This window comes from Clinocottus analis, unplaced genomic scaffold (assembly GCF_023055335.1).
Source record: "Clinocottus analis isolate CAN_PGR_092001 unplaced genomic scaffold, fCliAna1.0.p SCAF_7, whole genome shotgun sequence".
Classification (NCBI taxonomy): Eukaryota; Metazoa; Chordata; class Actinopteri; order Perciformes; family Cottidae; genus Clinocottus; species Clinocottus analis.
This window is the reverse complement of record NW_027176229.1, coordinates 22003312-22026697: the sequence shown is the minus strand read 5'-3', so window position 1 is coordinate 22026697 and position 23386 is coordinate 22003312. Positions and strand designations below refer to the sequence as shown.

General features: G+C 47.4%; 1 protein-coding gene across 2 annotated transcripts in view; it reads right to left on the bottom strand.

The window, feature by feature from the left end:
- Positions 1-1390: 1390 nt before the first annotated feature.
- Positions 1391-23386, bottom strand: part of LOC137778903 (ADP-ribosylation factor-like protein 15) — an 87643-nt gene continuing 65647 nt past the window's right edge. For both annotated transcript variants that reach the window (XM_068566261.1, XM_068566262.1), the window contains exon 5: positions 1391-2649. In XM_068566261.1, the coding sequence (XP_068422362.1) occupies positions 2497-2649 (153 nt within the window). In that variant the 3' untranslated portion in view covers positions 1391-2496. The remainder of the gene's footprint in view (positions 2650-23386) is intronic.

Below are 23386 nucleotides of genomic sequence, written 5' to 3'. Positions count from 1 at the left end.
GTCGCCGGGGCAACCTGCATGACACACATTGTACTGAAGCCACGCGGTTAATCTGGAAAGAGAGAGAGAGGAAGAGAGGAGGAGGAGGAGGAGGAGGAGGAGAGGGCGGCGGCGAGGAAGGAGAGTATATTTATTAGGAGCTCCTGTCTCACTCGGTTAACTTTCCACTCAGAACTTTTCTTCAGCGGCTCCACTTTGACTTTGAGTGCTTTGTGTGTGTGTGTGTGTGTGTGTGTGTGTGTGTGTGTGTGTGTGTGTGTGTGTGTGTGTTGTCGTTACTTTGGCTCCCCCCCTCCTTCCAAACCCCACAACCGATTATCTTCGGGTTTCCACGGGTCAACCCTTTAAATCCCATCGGAGACGTCGTGGAGGAAACGTCTGCAGAAGAAGAAGAAGACGAGGAAGAAGAAGATGAAGATGAGGAAGAAGAAGACGAAGACGAGGAAGAAGAAGACGAAGAAGAAGAGGAAGAAGACGACGAAGAAGAGGAAGACGAGGAAGAAGAAGACGAGGAAGAAGATGAAGACAAGGAAGAAGACGAAGAAGAAGAAGACGGAGAAGAAGAAGACGAGGAAGAAGACGAAGAAGACGAGGAAGAAGACGAAGGAGAAGATGAAGAAGACAAGGAAGAAGACGAAGGAGAAGATGAAGAAGACGAGGAAGAAGATGAAGAAGAAGACGAAGACGAGGAAGACAAAGAAGACGAATGAGAAGAAGACGAGGAAGAAGACGAAGAAGAAGACGAAGGAGAAGATGAAGAAGACAAAGAAGAAGAAGAAGAAGAAGAAGAAGGAGAAGAAGAAGACGAGGAAGGAGAAGAAGAAGAAGAAGAAGAGTAAGAAGAAGGAGAAGAAGAAGAAGATGAAGAAGAAGACGAGGAAGAAGAGGAAGACGAGGAAGAAGAAGACGAGGAAGAAGAAGATGAAGAAGACGAAGAAGACGGAGAAGAAGAAGACGAGGAAGAAGAGGAAGAAGACGGAGAAGAAGACGAAGAAGACGAAGGAGAAGACGAAGAAGACGAGGAAGAAGACGAAGGAGAAGATGAAGAAGACAAGGAAGAAGACGAAGGAGAAGACGAAGAAGGCGAAGACGAGGAAGACAAAGAAGACGAATGAGAAGAAGACGAGGAAGAAGACGAAGGAGAAGACGAAGAAGACGAAGGAGAAGATGAAGAAGACAAAGAAGAAGAAGAAGAAGGAGAAGAAGAAGACGAGGAAGGAGAAGAAGAAGAAGAAGAAGAAGAAGAAGAAGAAGAAGAAGAAGAAGAAGAAGAGTAAGAAGAAGGAGAAGAAGAAGATGAAGGAGAAGACGAGGAAGAAGCACTACACCAGCTGATAATCCAGCGTGTCATCAGCAGCAGACGCTTCGTGAATGACGACTGAGACTTCGGTCACATTTTGAAAACTTTAATTGTCATTTTTTGACAAAACATTTGATTGAAAAAAAAAAAAGAAAAACAACAAAAAAACAAAACTTCAGTGAGTTTAAAAACCTATTCTGTGAGCAGATGATATGCAAAAGTCCAACGATTTATTTTTTGCATTCCAGCAATCAAACGCATCGATCCGCCGCGCGCCAGGTACAAAAAGTGATTCATATCTCTAAAAAAAATAACCAGACGAATACTGAAAGAGACGACGACGGAGAGACGAAGCCAGCGAATGAAAAGAGAGAGAGAGAGAGAGAGAGAGAGAGAGAGAGAGAGGAAGGGGGCGTGAACCTTTTTTTTCCGACAGCGTCTGGGATTTAAAAAAAGGTCAATTTAAAATAAAATAAAAAGAAACCGGGGATTCTGGGAGGAGACTCGGCATCAGGACGTCGGACGCAGACGCAGCTGATTCAGACCTCCGTGAAGCCGCCTCCCACTTCCCCCGCTTGGCCACGCCCACCCGCTCGCGCACTATTACTCCCACGAGACGCACTCGCGCTACGCTACTCGGATTAAGATTATTCAGACGCTAGACTACGGAGCCGCATCGAGCGGACGGACGAGGAGAAGCACGCGGCCTCCCCGCCCGCACACACACACATCCTGGAAAGTAATCACTGGAGATGTTAAATATAATCTACAGACAACCTGGGCTCCGCTTTCTCTGTGCGTGTGTGTGTGTGTGTGTGTGTGTCAGAGTGCGTGATGTGTGTGTGTGTCCACATGGTTTGATCAGACAGCGGTCAACAAGATTTCTCATTTCTGGCAAAAGTTCAGTGTTTTTTCTTTGACGTTACGTCGGAGTGAGTTTTAACGGCGGCCGACTTGCACACGCACACACACACACGCACACACACACACGCACACGCACACACACACACGCACACACACTCTTTCGATTTGAACAAAAACGACAGCGCAACACACTCCTCAGGGAGCGAGAGGCCGGCGGCCGCCGTTACTTCTCGCCCGCGTGTGCATGTTTGCGCTCGAGCGCATGCGTGCGTGTCTGTGTGTGTCTGTCTGTGTGTGTGTGTGTGTCGGCTAATGTCTCTTGAGCGCGGGCCTCATATCCTCGCCGGCTCCGTGTCCTTGTCCTCCAGCAGCCCGATGAACTGGGAGAAGCTCTCCTTCACGGCCTCCAGCTGGTCCGAGGCGCTGCCGTCCAGGATCCAGCGCTTCCCCCGAGCCAGCGGCTCCAGCTCGAAGTACTTCTTCACCTGCGAGGAGACGAGCGGCGTCAGACTCAAACGCTGAAGCACAGCTGCTGCAAAGCCCGAAAACCGCTGCATGTGGATGCATTGAACAGCATCAGCAACACACAAGTGAAATGTCAGGTTTGGTGCGCGAGGATTCATCTTCCTTTCACGCAAAGACATAAAAAAACATGTATTTGGTTATTTTGCAGGGACGATGCAGACTAATAAACAGTGAAAATGTACATTTTTAATAACATAAAGCAACTGAGATGCTTTGATAGACAGACAGGAACAAACTAATTCACCTCAAAGCCAAGTAAAAGTGGGATTTTTGGGGATTATTCTGGTCAGGTCATGACTCGGCTAAAAAGAAGCGAGGACCTGGATTATCTGTTTTTCTTTCTTCAATATTATTTGGATCGAATTGTTGCATTGAAGGCCAAGAACATTAAAAAAAAGGGGAACAGCGGGAGCTCTTTGCCTTGATCCCGTCCTCAGGTCACATGAGTGTGTGTGTGTGTGTGTGTGTGTGTGTGTGTGTGTGTGTGTGTGTGAAACCAAGGAACCGCCCGACTGCAACCGCAGTCAACAAATATATTGAATTATTAAAAGTATAACGCAATAAAACGACGTGAAATCAAATAAACGTTTTCTCTTCTCTGGGAAATATGTGGCTGTTTTGTGTGTGTGTGTGTGTGTGTGTGTGTGTGTGTGTGTGTGTGTGTGTGTGTGTGGCTTATAAAGTTCATATGTGGGCGTTTCGTGGGGTTCTTGTTTTTTGGGGGGGCGAGGAGGAGAACCAGAACCAGCTGCTTAAAAAAACATGAAAAAAACGAATAATCTGGACGTGTCAGCTCTTTGTTGGAGACGCTGCAGGTTGCTGGAGAGTTGCTGCAGAGTTGCTGGAGAGTTGCTGGCGTTTCCAAGTCGAGAGCAATGGAAGCAATTTGTTTTTTTCCCACCGATGAGAACAGAGTTCATCCTTCTTCTCCCGTTTGTCTGACGGCCGGCGAGGAAAGTACAAAGACTCGTCCGCCGCCTCGACAGAAACACCTTCCCTCCGCGTTTGGGCGTCGAGAGCTCTACATATTCATAACTTCTTCAGGAAGGGGTGAGAACATATGTAAATGATTTTTATTTAAAGGTTGTTTTAATCTTTAATTGCTTAAATATGACGAGCGTGACTACGCATACGCTGAAACAACTAACTCTTTCCGCCGTTGTGTGTTGGATTGCGACATCTCTGGTGCTCGCACGCGTCTTCGTACTCCTGCAAACAGAATATCAAATTCCTAAAAGTCAAAACAGATCCCCTCAGTGGTCTCGACTGGTCTTCTTCGATGCGAGGAGGCCAAACGCGCTCGCGCAGGTGCCCGTCACGCCGTCAAATTACTTTTCAACTTCAAGTGAAATTGCTTTTGTCTAGACGGCGCGGGGCTGTCTGGCTGTGCCACGGTGTGTGGCGTGAAGAGGAGGATGAGGAAGAGGAGGAGGAGTGCGTCGTGCCGGAGAGACGAGCGCCGTCCTCTGCCCTCTGAGCCCGGCCCAGTAATGTGAGTTTTTAACGGCAGATTAAGTCACCTCCGCCGCGGTTTGGCTCGGGCGAAGAAAGCCGAGCGGACCCAAAAACTGTTAACAAATCTGTCTGGGTAACTGGAGCCGGGGCCCCGAGTCCGGGGGCCCCCGGGGCCTCCAGACCGAGACTGCAGACGATGCGTCCGTCTGTCTGTCTGGTGGCAGCCGAGGCCTTCTCCTGGAAGACTCTGCCCGTGTGAAAAGCAGTGACCTCTGCAAGCGCAGACGAGCTCGAGCTCCTCCTCTTCCTCCCACCAACGCCTCCCGTCCCCGGCACGCCACCCGACAACCCGGCGCCGTCGTGAAAAAAACCCCACGAGTCTTGACACACAACCGTTGGTGCGACATCAAACCCCGTGACCTTACAGCCGAGCCGTCAAACAGTCAGTTTCCCCCCTGAGATTAAGTCCTCCTTAAGCGCACTTATGCTCGCTTAAGGAATCGCGTGAGGCACCGGGGAAGAGTAAGCCACACAAGACGCCGCCCGGGTTGCCAGATGGCTCCCTAAGTTGTGACCACTGGGTCATCCAGTCCAGCTTCTTCCTCCTCTTCCTCTTCCTCTTCTAGGTCATGCAGACCGGGGGGCCTCGCGGCAGCTTATGCATGCACGAGGGTATCAAAAAATAAAGAATAAAGAAATCTTTAATCACCTGTGTCTGTTTCAAGCCAACGGGGGGGGGGATCATTCGCGTCCTGGTGACATGATCGATCGATCGATCGATTACAGACCGTTTGTGTGCAGCGTCGAGAATAAGGGAGCGTGTACATGTAGGAGGGAACATGTGTGTAGACGTGTGTATGAGGTTCATGTACGTGTAAGGGTGAGAACTTATACTTAGACGCTTGACGCTACCTTTTTTGTCACTGCTATTGTCATGTTTGTTTATGTGGAAAACACAAAAGAAAAAGGTTAAAAAAAAAAGGAAAATAAATCAGATTTTTTTGCGAGGCGGTGGCGTCCGCCGTCACGTTTAAAGGACTTAAGAAAACTTCCCTTTTCGCGACGTTTTTCTTTCGAGAAAAGCCACGATTCTGCACGAGGAACGCTGGTTTTACTTCGTTGAATTCAGAAAATATGCAAGTGAGATATTCGATGGTGACGGAGAACATGAATCGGCGTTGGCGTGTTCTTCGGGGAGGTGAAGGGGCGAGGCGGCTGAACGGCTCGTCGGCTCAGCGTAAGCTCCTCCTTAGAGATTAGAGAGGAGAGAGAGAGAGAGAGAGAGAGAGAGAGACAGAGAGAGAGAGAGAGAGAGAGAGAGAGGTGCAAGTTGTCGAAGTGAGAAACCGCTTCTCACAGATCTGTGCGCCCGGTTGTTGAGTTTAAAATATAAAACTCAGCATTCAAACTAGAAAAGCAGGAGTTGTCCGATAAAAATGACCTTCCACGACTCTCCTGAGGCGGCGTCCGCAGCTCATGCTACGAAAATTAAACCCGCTGTAATTCTCACGTAATCCCACTTAATCAAGTCCTGTGTAATCCACGTAATCATGAAGCAGGAAGAGGGAAGAGCCTCAGGTGGATGAGTCAGAGAAACACTCACATTTTCAGCCAGGAGACCGAACGACAAGCCACTTAAGTAGTTTTAACTTAACCCAAAGCAACATTTAACGAAACCTCATTAAATAGTTTTGTTACTTAACCTAACTAAGTAGTTTTGTTGCATCAAACTAACTAAGTATTTTACAATCTTTACCTAAACCTCACTCAGTAGTTTTGTTACTTAAACCTAACTAAGTAGTTTTGTTGCATCAAACTAAGTATTTTCTGATCTTTACCTAAACCTCACTAAGTAGTTTTGTTATCTAAACCTAACTAAGTAGTTTTGTTGCATCAAACTAACTAAGTATGATCTTTACCTAAACCTCACTAAGTAGTTTTGTTCGTTAACCTAACTAAGTAGTTTTGTTGCATCAAACTAAGTATTTTATGATCTTTACCTAAACCTCACTAAGTAGTTTTGTTACTTAAACCTAACTAAGTAGTTTTGTTGCATCAAACTAAGTATTTTATGATCTTTACCTAAACCTCACTAAGTAGTTTTGTTATCTAAACCTAAGAAAGTATGTCACAATCTTTACCTAAAACTAAGTAATTATGTCGTGATCTTTTCCTAAACCTTTGTAGTTTTGTCACTTAAAACTAACTAAGTAGTTTTGTTGCATCAAACTAAGTATTTTACGATCTTTACCTGAACCTAACTAAGTAGATTTGTTACTTAAACCTAATCAAGCGTTTCACAATCTTTATCTATACCTAACTAAGTAGATTTGTCACTTAAACTAAGTATTTCACGATCTTTATCTAAACCTAACTAAGTAGTTTTATTGTCTGAACCTAACGAAGTAGTTTTGTTACTTTAAGTATTTCACGTTCTTTACCTAAACCTAAGTAGTTTTGTTACTTGAACCTAATTAAGTATTTCCCGATCTTTACTTAAACCTACCTAAGTAGTTTTATTGTCTAAACCTAACTAAGCGTTTCACGATCTTTATCTAAACCTAATTAAGTAGTTTTATTGTCTAAACCTAACTAAGCGTTTCACGATCTTTATCTAAACCTAATTAAGTAGTTTTATTGTCTAAACCTAACTAAGCGTTTCACGATCTTTATCTAAACCTAATTAAGTAGTTTTGTTACTTAAACCTTATCATTAAGTAGTTTTATTGTCTAAACCTAACTAAGCGTTTCACGATCTTTATCTAAACCTAATTAAGTAGTTTTGTTACTTAAACCTTATCATTAAGTAGTTTTACTGTCTAAACCTAACTAAGTAGTTTTATTGTCTAAACCTAACTAAGTATTTCACAATCTTTTCCTTAACCTGAGTAGTTTCCTGTGACGTTTTCTTCTCACTTTTAGCCGGTAACAAACTAAGTAGTTTCATAGGAACATGAACACTGAGCAGTAACTTTCCTCGGAGCCGCTGTGTGAGGATAACGTGCAGATTTGGATCAACAATCAGACCAAATCCAACATGCTCACACTCGAAGGTGCTCAGCCATCCAGCTATCATACCGACGCACAATGTGGAAATCATTTAAGGGGACGTTTAAGATTTTAATCCGTTAAATGTTGCGCCACCGGCATCACGGGGTCTAAATCTATTTTAACAGTGGACGCATTTCTGCAAAAGCGAAATACGCGTTCAGATAATGAGAGATGAAACCAACACCAGCGAGCACCCAGTCAGCTGACCAGCACCTCCGTAGTGTCTCCTTAAAGTGCCCTTAAGGCAGTAAGTAACTCATGTGCAGCGCCTTTCCTCAAGGGTGCCATGGCAGAGGACCAAGGCATCAGATTGCACTCAGTTTCCACGCCATGTTCAGGATCTGTGATTAAAAAAACACACAACATTCTGCTCCGGTTCAGCGGTCCTGCGCTATGTACCGGCGGCGTTGGAGAAAGTCGGCTCTCTGGCATGTTTGCAGAAGTTTGACGGCAAAGCCAGAAGTAACACACACACACACACACACACACACACACACACACACTGCTGCAGGAAGAGAAGGTACAGCGACCCGGAGGTCAACGCTCACTTTTCCTCATCTCATTTGTTGAGTCTGGCTATCGCCGTCGCCTCAGGATCCCGATAAAAATATCCCAAAACTAAATTCAATAATATCAAATGCGACTAATAATCTCTTCCTGTTTAAAGTAATAAGATCATAAAGAGAGAGAACAGGAAACGTTCAATTGAGAAGATTTTGCCTTTTGGCTATGTTTGAAAAAACAAAAAGAAGAAAGAAACACAAAGAGGAGCTCATAAAAAAAAATTCAACAGATAAGTTATCCTCCAAACACGCCTGACCTGCAGGCGACGATAAAAAACTTCCTTTGTGGAGCAGGAGAGCTTTTACTCAATAAATTCATTGATGACTTCAGCCTGGAGGTTTTCATTTGGACGAACTTCAACACACAAAAAAAACATCCTTTGTTCAAAGGCTTCTGAGCTTTGTGTGTGCGTAACGTGACAAAGCGTCCGGACACGTCTCGATGTGTGTTGTTGTTCATAAAGTATTGATGTAAGTTCCTCATTGATCGGACCACGTGGCCTCCGATGTCCAGATATGGACCGTGACAGCAGGTCTATCCTGCTGTCGCTGTCATGTGTCAACTCTCCCCGCACGATGTGTAACGCCACACAACTGCAGACAGAAGCATTATGGGGGTTTCTGGACCACTCAGATATCCAACACAGTCCATGACACCGTGATGGCCGCCTGTGAAGAAATGTCAGCCACTCTGGAAAGTGGCGACTGCACCGAAACGGGGTTTTTGGGTAACGCCAGATCCACTTCACCATATTAGAGATCTGCCTTTTGTTTGCTTTTTCTTTCTCCCCGGCTTGAGTTGAAAGAGCCTTAAAGACATGCGACGTCCCAGAGGATGTTCCTCAGAGAGAGGAACATTTAGGGGGAAAAGCCCGTGAAGAAAAACAAACAAACGTTGCAGCACAAACTGTGGGAGGAGCCTATGAAGCGGCCAGCTTTAACACTTTAGGTCAGCGGTTCTCAAACTGTGGGGCGCGACCCTCTAGTGGGGCGCGGAGGTATTACAGGTGGGGCGCATTGGAAGATCGTTTATTAATCCCACAGTGGGGGGATTATTCTCTGCAGTGATGAAGGAGCTTTGTGCTGCTGTGAAGCTCTGGGGCTTCAGTGCCTTGCTCAAGGGCACTTCAACAGGAAACTACGGGGAGAAAACAGGGATCCAACCTGCTTCCTAGCTCAAATATGAGCTATTTTTTTGCATTGTTTTAACAAAGTGATTGCACATGTTATTAGTTTTTGTCAGACGGAGCAATCTGGTTTACTTTAATTTAAATTTTCTTCAATCTATTAATTAAAAAAACACGGCTGGAGGAGTCTCAACCAGTTGGACCATTTTGTTCCCGCGTTGTCGGGGCGGTGGGACATTTTGCTTCCTCCAAAGTGGAGACAGAAAAAGTGTGTGAACCACACACAAAAGGCACGAGTACAGTTTTGCGTCGTCCACAGTTCCTCCTGCTCAACAACTCACCAACATCCTCTGACCAACTTGTTGTCGTCGCACACAGTCGTTGCACATTTTGGGCAAACTGCGTTACGGGAGCCACAGTTGCGCAATCGCTCGAACTCGATGCAGAACCGAAATGAAGAGGAGAAAAGAAATGCATGCGCAAGTTTGCAAGAACCCACGGCGGCAAAAAAAGCCCAGGATGCAAGAAGCGTTCACCAGAAGACGGAGAGAGGAGGAGTGGGGGGGGGGGTAAAAGACAGAAAGATGTGGACTTTCGCTTTAGTATTTTTCACTTGGATGTGGAAACGATCCCAGGGCGCGTAAAAGCAACAGGAACCAGGCCGCCGCTGCAGAACCGTCGGACCTCGGGGGCAACAAATTAAGACGCGATGTCACGGTGCAAAAAAAGAAAAGAAAAGTAAAACAGAAACAGCGGCGCTGCCTTCAGGATTTACCGTCCCGCTGCACTCAGGTGGGACCCCGCGCCTCCCTCGGCTCGCCGCGGGTTCAAAGCCCTTCGGCTCTGGCGGCGCGCTCCTCTTCAAAAAGCCAACTGACCGCCGCCGCCGGATCAGAGCCGACCCTCAGAGGCGCTGTAAATCTAAGCGAGGGGACCGCACAGAGGACATCCTCCCCCCTCCTCCCCCCTCCTCCCCCCCTCGACCCTTTTCCTGCAGCCCAGAGGCGCATTTGTTCTTGTGAGTTTTACCTCGCGGTGGATCGGATGACTTCCACAAACACTTGGCTTGCAGTGACCCGAGGGGGGAAAAGACCCATCCGAGCCGCGGGGTCTGGTGTGTGTGTGTGTGTGTTTGCAGGAGCACGCATTCACACACACCTCGACACAGCGGGTAAAGGACGGGCGTTGATTCCTTATCGTTGATCTACTTTCAGCAGCATCAAGCTGTATTTTCATTCTGCCTCAATAAAGTTGTGTTCAATGTATTGAAACACAGTTTACAGCTGAGAACATCGGTTCATACGTTTAGTATTTTGGGTCTGGGGGGATCGGGGGGGGGGGGGGGGGGGGTGTACATGAAGGAGATCCTGCAGATCAGGAGCCGGCGATGTGACAGTCCAGAAGCATGAATGACGCGCTGTGAGCTCATGAGTGAGGGTTCGGGAGGGAAAACATCCGTCCTCTTGTGTGGGTTTTTGGGGAAATAATTGGCAGGTTCGGCAGCTCCCCTTCACCGAGGGAGTGTGTGTGTGTGTGTGTGTGTGTGTGTGTGGCGGGGGGGGGGGGGGTTTGACCTGCGGGACACTAGGAGAATATCTGTGTGTGTGTGGAGGCATGTTTGCCGTGCTTCATTACAGATTTACAGTAACTCAATTTCTTAAAAAGGCCAAGAGAGCTCCCTGACAAGGAACATCTGCTATGTGGGACTTCTTTTTTTTTTTTTCTGGACGGGGCGAGCTGGCGTCCTGCCCCTCGCTCCCGGCTGCAGGGGCCAGTGCACCGGCACCTTCCCCCCGCCGCCCGCCGCCCTCCCTCTCTTCTTCTTCTTCTTGTGAAGAGGGCCGCCGCCGCGCTGTGGCGGCCCACACAGAGGGCCCTCGAAGCCCAGGAGGTCCCCTCCCTCCCTCCCTCCTCCAGGACCCCCCTAGTGGGACCTCCACCCCTTTCACTCATCGGGAGGAGGGGGTCAGGAGGGGGCTCTTTCACGCTCCAGTCCTGACAGTTGACCAGCTTGAAAAAGCTGCAGCACACAGCACGCGGCATTACAACCAAAGTGCTCCCCTTCTGCAAAAGATTTAAACCATGCGTCAACACACACACACACACACACACACACACACACGGTCACAGTCACATGCCACTGGACCATCATATCTGGAACTCGAGTTTCCTGTGTTTTCTCACCTGCTCGCGTACCGTCGCCTGCTTTGCAATCATGACCCCGTCGTCATAATCGTTTGCCGGGAGGGGGGGGGGGTTGCGTGCACGAGCACACGTGTGTGCACGAGCGCGCGCTTGTGCACGAGCGCGCGCTTGTGCACGGACCGATGGGACCTCCAGACTAATCACAAGACAACGAGGGCCTAATGAAAGCAAGGCGTATTTGTTGACACACAACTCGCACATTCCAGAGCACCTTTTTCCAGCTGTCTCTGACTTCCACTCGTCGCGGGCGCTCATCACGCCGCGCGCGACGCCTTAAATCCACACGACCGCCGCCGGCGTGTCCGTGTAAACGTGAGGGGTTGCGGTCGCGCAGCGTCACCAAAAAAAAAAAAGAGAAAAAAAGTGAGATTTAATGTACTGTAGGAAATGTGTTTGCACTATTACTTCCTCCTGTTACAGAACTGCTTCTGGCTGTGTGTGTGTGTGTGTGTGTGTGTGTGTGTGTGTGTGTGTGTGTGTGCGTGTGTGTGTGTGTTTTTTCTTGGAACCACTTCCAGGAAAAATCGAAGCGCTCGCAGCCAAACGACTCGCCCCGGCGAACATTTCCATAGCGCGACAGTGAGAGGATGAAAGCCCGTCCCGTACGCTCGCTCCTCCTTCTTGTTTCCCCACTTTTTTTTTAATCTTAACTTAAACTCAATCCCGTTGTCGTCCCGGATCAAACTTTTCACATTTGTAAAAACACTGTGATGCAATCAGCTAAACTTAAAAAAGAGAAAGGATTTTCTTTTGGCCCAGAAGAGGGTAAACTTCAATGGATGAAAACCTCCATGGAGGAGAAACCCCCCGGGGATCCCCGGCCGTTTGATCCCAGTGAGTCAGCGATGGCAGCCGGGGGTCAGATTACATGCTGAATGGGCTTTTCGGAAGTCTTGTCCCGGCTAGCGGCGGCCGGTCGTCCGACCCCGCTTGACCAGCGGACAAAGGGAGAAACCCCGACCACAATTGGGATGGAGGAGGAGGAGGTGGTGGTGGAGGGGGGGGTTCTCTTTTCTCCTCCAATGGAAAGTCCGGCGTCCTGAATAATAGGGGTCTGGCAGGCTGAATTGCACTCCACACACACACACACACACCGGGTTTTTGGAGGCCGAGGACCCCGATGAAGGGGAGGGGAGGGGTCAGGGTTCAGCCGCGATTGTGGGAAAGAGGCGAGCAACGGTGCCCACAAAACCTGTCGAAAAAAAAAAAATGCCCTCTCACCCACGATGCCCCTTAACCTCCCAAAGGGACGAGGGGAAGGGAGGAGGGGGGGGGCGGGACCACCGGCTCCCTGACGGACAGGGTGGAGGATGGGGGGGGGGTGACAGGATGAGAAAGGCTGTATGGGTGGGAAAAGGGAATAGAAAGCAAGGGAGAGTAGGGGGGGGGGGTCGGGACAAAGATGTGAGAGAGATAATAACCATCAAAGAAACGAAGAGTCTCTAAAGTCGCTTCACATATTGCGCCGGGAAAAGAGGTCGAACGCTCATTCTCGAGAGAGGCCAATCGATACGCGACGCTCCGCTGGGTTTCTGCGGCGAGGGAAGGAGTGCGCGAGAGCTCACACGTGTAGCGCTCCTTGCTAGCTTCAAACTTCTGGACTCTGTCGTCGGACCGCGCGGGTTTGGGAGCACTTTTTCGGTCTCCCGCCGTCATAATGTGTCATAGACGGTGGCCTTCTTCCTGGTCACAGCGAGGGGAAGCGCCACCTCCACCCACTACACCGCCACCACCGCCGCCGCCCCGTCTGTAAGCAGATCTGATGGCCCGACCAGGAGTCAGGCACTTTGTTCCACATGCATAATGCAACGGTGTCGCTCACTTTCCAACCACCGCGGAGCGCCGCGCGGAGATCACAGACTCCGCTCCGACTTCTCTTCACATCGGTAAGAAAACCCTCAAATGCACGGGCGACACAAGTCACGCATTCCCCTCCACCACCTCCACCTCCACCTCCACCACCTCGAGGTCACACGCGAGGAGCCACGAGGTGACGAGCGACACGAGACCGGAAGGCGTTTAAAGTCAGCGTCATTTGTTTTAAGTCGTTTAAATTGTCGAGCTGTGGAGATGAGGGTCAACCGGCCCGCACACACACACACACACACACACACACACACACACACACACACAAAATAAACTGCGGTCCGTGGAATGCCGGACAGTAAAACCTCGTCAGCTGACAGCGAGGAGGAGGAAACGCACTCTGCAAAGATGACACTTCTTCTGCAGATTGGATCTCTTTTAGCACACATTTAAGGACACAATCACGTGTGTACAATCACACATGTTATACACGTGCACACACAACGCCAGCGCTGTACAGACGTGGTGACAATGCAAACAGATGCAAATCCCTCATTTAGTGAGATGTGGTGGCACACGTGAGTTAGTGAATGCTGATATAACATCTTCACCCTCTACACACACACACACACACACACACACACACACACACTGCAGGGTTTTCCCGGCTCGTGCACGGCGGCGAGGGAGTTGCACGTAGCCGCAGTGGTAGGCGAGCTCGCGTGCAGCACATCAGCGAGTCGCCCGCCGGCGTCCGAAACAGGAAGTAAAAAAATGACTCGTAAAAAAAAAAAAAAGGAGGAAAAACAACATCAAAAGATTAAGAGGCGGCCATCGCTGTTTGTCTGGGGAGAGTTTGGACCGACACCTCGTAAAGAGGGACTTGTCTTCGTTATGGAGGAACAACAGAAGTCTCTCTCACACGTGTTGTGTGTGTTTTTTTCCTCGTGTGCTGAAAACAGTAAAGAGCTGAACGCGTCGGAAGTGAAGTCTCTTCAGGCGACGGCCAGAGAGACGTTTTGAAAAGACTAAGAAAAGGGACGGAGCGCAGGAAGGTCACCTGCTCCTCATCAAGGAAGCCGGCCACTCACGAGTCGAGAGGGGGAGGGGTGAGGAAGAGGGAGGGGTGAGGAAGAGGAGGAGCGGTTGCTGACCGGCTTCAGTCTAGACGGCTCAATACGCAGTTGACTTTTTAAACCCGCTCGTCTGGAAAAAAAAAAGAGCAGACGTGAGGTAAGAGGGAGGGAGGAAGAGGAGGAGGGGTGCTGCAGCAGAGAGAGAGAGAGAGAGAGAGAGAGAGAGAGAGAGAGAGAGAGAGAGAGAGAGAGAGAGGAAGAGAGGGAAACAGACAGAGAGAAAGAAAGAGCTGATGTGAGGATGAGAGGATGAGAGAGGGAAACAGACAGAGAGAGAGAATGAGAGGAAAAGAGAGATGGAAAGAGGAAAACATACAGACAGAGAAAGAGGATGAGAGAGAGAGAGAGAGAGAGAAAGAGAGAGGATGTGAGGATGAGAGAGTGAGGGAGGTAGAGAGGGAAACAGACAGAGAGAAAAAGAGAGAGACAGGGAGAAAGAAAGAGAGCGGATGTGAGGATAAGAGGAAGAGAGGAACAGAGAGTGATGGAGGGAGAGAGGGAAACAGACAGAGAGAAAGAAAGAGAGGCGATGTGAGGATGAGAGGAAGAGAGAGATGGAAAGAGGGAAACATACAGACAGAGAAAGAGGATAAGAGAGAGAGAGAGAGAGAGAGAGAGAGAGAGAATATTGGAGAGAGCTATCTGAGTCTCTGGCTGTGGCTCCGTTGTCAAGGTCAGTGAGCCGCGGAGTAAAAAGTCACGCCACCTGACCCTCCCTTTCTCTCTCTCTCTCTCCATCCCTCCCTCCATCCCTCCCTCCGTCCCTCCCCCTGTCTGCTCTCCCCCTCCCGGTACCTTCCATCAGTCTCGCCCTGCTCACTCAGCACACTCGGGAGAGAAAAAGAGAGAGAATCTGATCCGCAACGGCACGAACGTCCTCCAGTCGCAGCGCCGAGACTCGTTTCAACTGCTTCTCCGCGCTAACGGCGCCGCACAGCAGGAGGTCCAACACCTGCACGACACGGCGTCACCCTCCCTCCCCCCGAAAAAAACATCCATGAACTCCACATGTCCGGCACCGGCCCGGTTCAATGTGTCCACAACTCTGCAGCAGAGGAGTTCCCGCAGCGCTAAAAGGTTTCTGTGGGAAATTAGCAGAATTAAAAAAAAAAAAAAAAAAAACGCCGACTGGGCTCAATTTGCAGTTTTTCATTAGTCCCGATCTTTGGCAGTCTCGCTGCAAAAAAAAATAATATACACATATTTGACAGTGCACAATGATCTCATCTTTACAAGACTGGCAATGAGCCCTTTTTTTTTTTTTTTTTTTTTTTGGAAGGGTCTCTTAATTATTATTCTGCAGAGAGAAGAAGAAAGATTGTATTGGCTCACTTCTACTTGTGCAACATTACTTAACTCTCTTAAGGCGAAAGGCCCACTGAGGGGTGCGGACATCTGCTGAATCATTCCACGGGTCTGCAGCGCTTACGATGTGATTAAGAGAGAGAGAGAGCGAGAGAGAGAGAGAGGGAGAGAGAGAGAGAGAGAGAGAGAGAGAGAGAGGTTATAGCTCACAGAGCGCCCTTATGATGATGAAGCGCTGATGTGGAAGAAAACAAAGGGCAAGCCGATTTTTTTTTTTATGTGGTTGAGCGTCAGTGTTGGACCAGATAACCCGAAAAAAAAGACACACACACACACACACACACACACACACACACACCCGTCACGACTCGCTGCGATCGAGGCGGTAGACGTCCGACACGACGCGAGCGGCCCCCGCGCGCTCGTCAGAGTTCTCCTTTTCCAAAAGAAGGAGAAGGAGAAGGAACGAAGAGATCACAGGTGTAGCCGTCAGAGTTTGTGTGTGAAAACAACAATTCTGGTGACGCATCTTTTTCATTTTTGTATTTATTTTGGGCTCATTGTGGCTCACTGAGTCCTTCTGTCTCGTCGTTCTAACCCTGCTGCACCCGCTCGTCAGAAATATGACCGGCGAGGTTCATTGTGAACATTTACACTTTTAACTTTTAAGGGATCGGACCCCTCCTCCCCCTGTCGCTAAGCCCCGCCCACCCGGAGCCCACACTGCCACTAACGCATGTTGATTTCCAGGATTTAAAACACAAATTTCCATGACGAAATCTCGCCGTATACAGAAAATGTAGAATTTAAACTAATAATGAGAATTTCAAAGCATCCACAAGACCTCAAAAGACACAAATATTTACTTCCCATGACGGTAGAGAAACCTGCCGCACTCTGTGTGAAGGATATTTCATAATTTAGGGAAAAAAGAAGCTAAAGTCTCGTGATCTCAGTGTGAAAGTGAACCGATGGACACCGACGACAACGAAATTCAGGAAACAACACGGTGCAGCCGGTATAATCTTTATCCTTTATGTGTGATTATGATTATTAAAAAGCAAAAGCGGCACAAAAGAGGTCGAGCTCTCAATGAGACTGGATTAAAAGTTATCCAAATAATGAACTAAATTGTGTGTTAATCCAAAAAGCTCCAAAAAACGAACAAATTACCCCTTTAACGTTCATTATTTTCTCTCTCCGACCTTCATCGTGTTGATTCCTCTGAGTGAGCTGGCAATAATAAGACGTTTCCACTCAGCAGTGACGCAAGTGCGAGGCAGCGTAAGGGTGATCTTAACGAGTTAGTTGGAGACACTTGGTAACGGAGTTGCTCACACTGCGTCGCTTCCTTCCTCGGGCTTCATCGATTGGCTCGTACCTGTGCCTCATCTCCGGCGCAACCAATCAGCAGCCACTGAGGAATTTAGAGCCACCAGCGTCACCGGCTACAATGACACACACACACACACACACACACACACACACAAACACACACACCATGTGCCAGACGTTTGACGAAAGTTTCAGACACCGGGCGCCACATGAGTCACTGAGCACAGCCACCACCCGAATGTGTGCCAAGACCTGCGAGTTCACCATGTGCAACACACACACACAACAAAGTGACAGAGGACAGTGGTTGACGAGCCGCTTCCCACTTTTCCTCCACCCAAAACACGGTTTGAGCAAAAGTTATCTCTGCACAATGTCAAGTGACCTGCAACGGACACACACACACACACTCACAAATAAATAGAGTTTCGTGAAGAATACAAAGTTAAAAGACGGAGACGATCATCAAAATCGGAGATGCACTTCCTCTGAAATATATTTAAATGAGATAAATGTACGTAAACCAGCTCAGCTCCCGACATGACAGCTGTTATTTTAATGCTTCGGCATTATTATCTTCTTTCTTTTCTCACATTCATGCCAATAAAGCACTTTGAATTTGAATTAAAACACATTTAATGCACTCAAGAAATTCGATAAGGAGCAGATTTTTCTTAAATCTTCAATCAGAAATGTCTGAAAATGCAACTTTTAATAGGGGAAAACAGGCCCCTCGGCAGGTGAGAGCCTTAAATGAAGTCAATACAATTATAATGAATTACACAGGAGGTAAAATGGATGCCACAAGCGGTTACAGAAGATGCCATCATCAGGTGAGCCGTCTTTTAACCCCTCAAATTGGACAAATTACCCGTTTTGATCACAACTGCCAGATCGCGTGCCGGCGGTGATCAGGGGAGCGCTGATCGCATGTGGATTACGTTAATTGCGCTGAATATTAAAAAGTGCAAAGCGGGAGGAAGGCAAGACGCAGCACGAGCTGAGAGAGAGAGCTGCAGGGCAGCGAGGCGCTGGGAGAGAGCCGGTGAACTGGTTAGTGGCCAGCAAGCGAACTGGTTTATCGCAGGGGAATCATACATATCGTGAGCAATGGAGTTTCATAACTTTAAACTACATTTACATAACTTTAAACCACATTTACATGACTTTTAACCCAATGTCCACGCCTTTTAACCATATTTCCATGACTTTAAACCGAATTTCAGTGACTTTTAATCACATTTCCATGACTTTAAAGCAAATTTCTATGACGTTAAACCACATTTTCATGACTTTCAACCAAATTTCCATGACTTTTAACCATATTTACATGACTTTTGACCAAGTTTCCATGAGCAAACATTGTGTGAAATGTGTGTGTAAACAGTAAAAAGTGATAAAATGTCGTATTTAAACTAACAATGAGGATTCAAAGCATACAGTAAACCTTAAATGACTCAAATGAATGAGAGACAATAGTTTAATATAAAGAATAAACATTTATATAGATGCCTGTATGTATGCTGCTGATATTTTGAGCCTCTTTCTTTTTAAAACCATGTTAATTATTTCAAACTCAGCGCAAATGAACGTCATGAACACATGAATATAACACATTTACAGGACTTTTACACAACTTTTGGATCTTTTTTTTCCTTTCTAAAGATATAACACACAGTGTCTGATTCAATATAGTCAGTTTATGATCGTCCACTTATATTCGATAGAACATTTATGAAATGACTATTTTTGAAGGATGTTTTAAAGGATGCTCATTCTTAATATATATATAAATCTCTCGTGCCCCCTGCAGGGCCTCCTGCAGACCCCCTTTGAGAGCCGGCGGTCTATCGGACGGACCTTTCCAAGCGCCATCTGGACGTCTACCACCTGTGGAGGCTGAGTAACCGCGTTATGACGGCCGTGGAAGATCTGCGTCACATCTCGAAAAAACAACAAGTCGCACGTTATTTGACTAAACCTCGTCCGCCGCTATACATAATTAAAGAGCGTTTTGGGATCAGTTCGCCAAAGCGCCCCCCCTCCCCCATTCTAGTAATGAATCCTTCCAGCCTTCCTTCCAGCAGCGATCATCATTTCCAGTGTCGCAACACGCAGAGGCTGCAAACCACGCCGTTTAGTTTTTTTTCACAGCGAGTGCACTTTTCTCTGCATCCCGAGGCTCTTCTTCAGGGAAGAGCGGTGATCGCATGTCGAGGACGGAGCACAATGTTCCGTGCGTAAAAGGATATCTTTTTTTTTTTTTTCTAGCAGCGGCTGCTGCTGCTGCTGCCAAGTCTGTGGTTTGGAGGGTTTTTTCTTCTTCTTCCTTTGAGTGAGGACATGAAGCGTTGACACACTCGCACTCGGGACATCGTTTCGAGCGAATCGCTGCCCCCCGGGGCAGGAAGCAGGAGCGATAGCAATATATACGTTTAGGTGGTTATTAAATTCCATTTCAATGAAGCAGAAGTAACGTGATCTAATGTAAAAAACAAACATCTGAACTGATTCAATAAATAAAAAACACAATATAAATCCAGCTTTCATTTCAGGTGTTTCGCAATATACGTGTGTATTAAATATATACACATTATCATTGTTATCAGCCGTTATTAACATCAACAGTTTTAGTTTGCATGGAAAACACGACGATGATGGAAATCTGGGGCTGGCGCTCATTTTAAAGCTTTTTAAAAAGAAGAAGAATTCGGTAACACTTTATAATAACTACTATTTAGTAGGGGTGGGGAAAAAAAATCGATACGGCATAGTATCGCGATATTTTGCGTGGCGATATTGTATCGATACACTGAAGCCAAGTATCGATCTTTTACTTGATCAATTCTAAATGTTTTGGCGCTAGAATAACCAATAAATCAATTTTGTTGACTAAGTTTTTCTTTCGGGACAATTTGGGGTTTAAAAAAATATAATAAATCGCATTATATCGCGATACACAATGTATCGCGATAATATCGTATCGGGACGATATTGTATCGTTGGACTGCTGGTGATTCCCACCCCTACTATTTAGCGTTAGTAAAGCACGAGTTTACACTTAATTCATCATTAAAACACATTTTAACCATTAGTGCGTCATCTATAAGTCCTAAATAAGTGTGTATATATGAATGAAAACGCATAAAAGCTCATTAATCAAGATTCATAACTGTTTATGAATTGCATGCTAATGAGTTACTAATGAGTGTTCATGTTGGAACAATGCTTTATAAATGATGAGTTAAGTGTTTATGCTAAATACTATGCTAAGTAGTGCCAATATTGGTATTTATTTCATCCCTAAATTGCATGCTACAATGCTAACTCCTCTCTGGGAATGCCGGCGCTCCGATGTACCGCTGAAGGCCTCGAGCAGAGCGCTCTGAGAAGGCGCTGACGGCGATGAAGCGCCTCTTGTTTGTATTCTCGCTCCTTTAATGGCCGCGCGAGTCAAACAAAACGTCCAAACTGAACGAGGTCATCTCACCGTCACTTCATCCAGATTTCCGCTGGAAACACAAACTGTCACCGACCGTCAAGAGCGCCGCCGGCCGGGAGGGAAAGAGCGAAAATCATTATCGCCGAACCTGTCTAAACAATCGGCCGGCGTGTGTATTAAACAAAAGAAACCGGGGCGGCTGTGAGGTGATGTGTTGAAACGAGACCCGCGCCATTGTTTTTAGCTCGTTTGTGCTCAAAGCAGGGAAAAGAAAATCATGATTTTTGGACGGTATTTTCTTTTGCTCACCACCAATTTAAATGACTCCCGTCAGATGTAAACGCCTCTGATCAGCTGGAGGCAACTGTATACAGTAACATTACAGTACGAGAGAGAGAGAGAGAGAGAGAGAGAGAGAGAGAAACACCTCGGGGAGTCAATTAGCACATTTTGGACGAGAGTCAAACGAACACAAATTACCAAATCAAAGTCAAATCAAAGCGGATCAAAGCTTAATTTGCTGAGCGAGCAGCGTCGTTGTTGTCGTCGTTGTTGTTGTTGTTGTGGTTTTGGTGGTGTTGGCGGCGATGGCAGCGCTGTGTTCGGTCGCACAAAGAGACCTTGATGTGATTTCCAATGAGCGAGTGCCTCTGCATTGGCGACGGAGAACAATTAGGGGTTAAGTGTCTTGCTCAAGGACACAACGACATGGACTAGCGGAGCCGGGGATCGAACCACCGCTAACCACTGAGCCACAGTCGCCCCCGAAGCCTCGCATTTGGCATTTTGGCCGTCGCCATTTTGTCTTCTAGCAACCAGGGAAGTGGTAGCGACCTATTTAGGCTGATGGATGTCGGGACGCCGCCTGTCAATCAATCCCCCAAAAGCCCCGCCCCTAATTTACCAAACGAACGTCATGCTGTTTTAAAGAAGACTTGAAGCTAGAGATTGAGACATAAACTCATGTTTACGGAGGGAATAAATGAGTAAATCATCATAGTTGGTTTTCTTATTGCAACCAGAGATGTCGCCCCCTGATGGCCATTTATAAGAATGCAAGTTAATGGCACTTTTCCCTTTTTTGCACCCAAAAATATATAGAACTAGTAAAATAATGTCTATATTAACAGAGCTGGAACATTTACGTGTTTATTGCATAATACTGGGTCAATAATAATCCATTAGTATACTTATTTTCTTTTTTGTACTTTTACTGAAGTACAGTTTTGAATACGGGAGTTTCACTTGCATACATTCCTAAATTGGTGTATCGCTTCACTAAAGTATAAGATCTGAACGCTTCATCCACCACAGGTGCGTTGCGGTGAAGTGACTCCGTTCACGTGCATGTCAAGTAAACAATAGCGCCCCCGACACACACACACACACACACACACACACGCATGACTTCACAGGGCCTCAATTACAAGAGATTATGACACATAAACCCGTCCGTTCAACATGCCATCGTCCGGATGTGTACAGTTTTCAGCAGTGATTATTGTGAGAGTAGGAATGCCACCCTCTTTCCATTGACAACCACGGGCAGGTTCGTCTCCACAGGTGAGAAAACACACCGTTTCCACAGGCTAGGATTACCAAAGAAAAGAGGAAAACACTCGTAAATCTGTCGCAGCGGAAAGCCCCTTCTGCGCAACAGACAGTAAAGGAGTCGATTAAATAGAGCAGAAAGGAATACTAATAAAAAAAAGAATAGAAGAGGCTTTTAACGCCTTGATTCATATATTGATAAACAAAAGATTTTTTTCTGCCAGACTAAAAGCAAAGGACACGTACATCCTTAGAAAGCAGAGGCGGCGGCGGCCACAGCTGCTTCTCGAGCACCCGGCGTCGCTTTGCTCCTCTTCCAGACGGCGAGTGTCGGAAACTCAATCAGAGGCAACGCGGAGTGTGTGTGTGTGTGTTTTTTTTTTTTTTTTCGAGAGGACCGGTCACGCCGGCGAGCGCAGACACATCACATCCCCCCGTCTGGGTCATTCTGGTCACGTCACATCAGAGACCTTCAACATTTCACTTCGCCGTCGGGTCTTAGTCACATCCCCGGACACGTTCGGTCCATCGCCGGGTCGAAGCCGAGGGGCGGTGACGACAGGCGGAGAGCGTGCAGGGACGCACGGAAACCTAAGCTGCTCGTGTCCTTTTGGTGTTACGTAAAAAAATAAATAAGAAAAGTGGGAACTAACCGGTTTCCTTCTGGGAATTCAATAAAAAATACAAAAAGATACCGTAAAAGTCAGGTTACAAGCCGCTCCTATACCTTCGGTGGGTGTCCCTGCTGTAGCAAGTTAGTGCTGCTAGCTTCCCGCTGTAGCAAGCTAGCGCTGCTGCTAGCTCCCTGGTGCAGCTCACTCCCCGCTGTAGCAAGCTAGTGCTGCTGCTCGCTCCCCGCTGCTACTTCACGCTGTAGCAAGTTAGCGCCGCTACTTCCTGCTACTGCTGCTGCTACTGCACGCTGTAACAAGCTAGTGCTGCTGCTCGCTCCCTGGTGCTACTTCACGCTGTAGCAAGCTAGCGCTGCTGCTCACTCCCCGCTGCTACTTCACGCTGTAGCAAGCTAGCGGTGCTGCTCACTCCCCGCTGCTACTGCCCGCTGTAGCAAGCTAGCGCTGCTGCTCGCTCCCTAGTGCTGCTAGCTTCCCGCTGCTACTTCACGCTGTAGCAAGCCAGAGCTGCTGCTAGCTCCCTGGTGCAGCTCACTCCCCGCTGTAGCAAGCTAGCGCTGCTGCTTGCTCCCCGCTGCTACTTCACGCTGTAGAAAGCTAGCGCTGCTGCTCACTCCCCGCTGCTACTCCCCGCTGTAGCAAGCTAGCGCTGCTACTACAAGATGATTCTACTTACAGAATGTTAACGAGTTTGCAAGTAAAATATTTATCCCTTTTTACCGTCAACAAACTTGACTTTAGTTCTTTTTTTTTGCCCCAATATGAAACAAACATGGACAACTATTGCACTTGCCGTTCGTAGTAATATTTCGCTACGTACGCACACAATTTGGGATCCTGTAAAAAAACATTTTATTTGTATTTCATCGAGTTACAATTTTGCTCCATCGACTATTTTATAAAAATTATAGAAAAAAAAAGTCAGCTCAACGGGTCGCTAGACAGCCTCTGGTGTGTGTGGGTAAACACACACATCAAACACACCGTCGGAGGCTGGCTCACAATAGACCCGACCGCGGCTTCAGTCAGAAGATGTTTGCATATCGCAGCGGGGCCGAGGCTCAGGTGTAGGCCCCCAGGCCCCGCTAA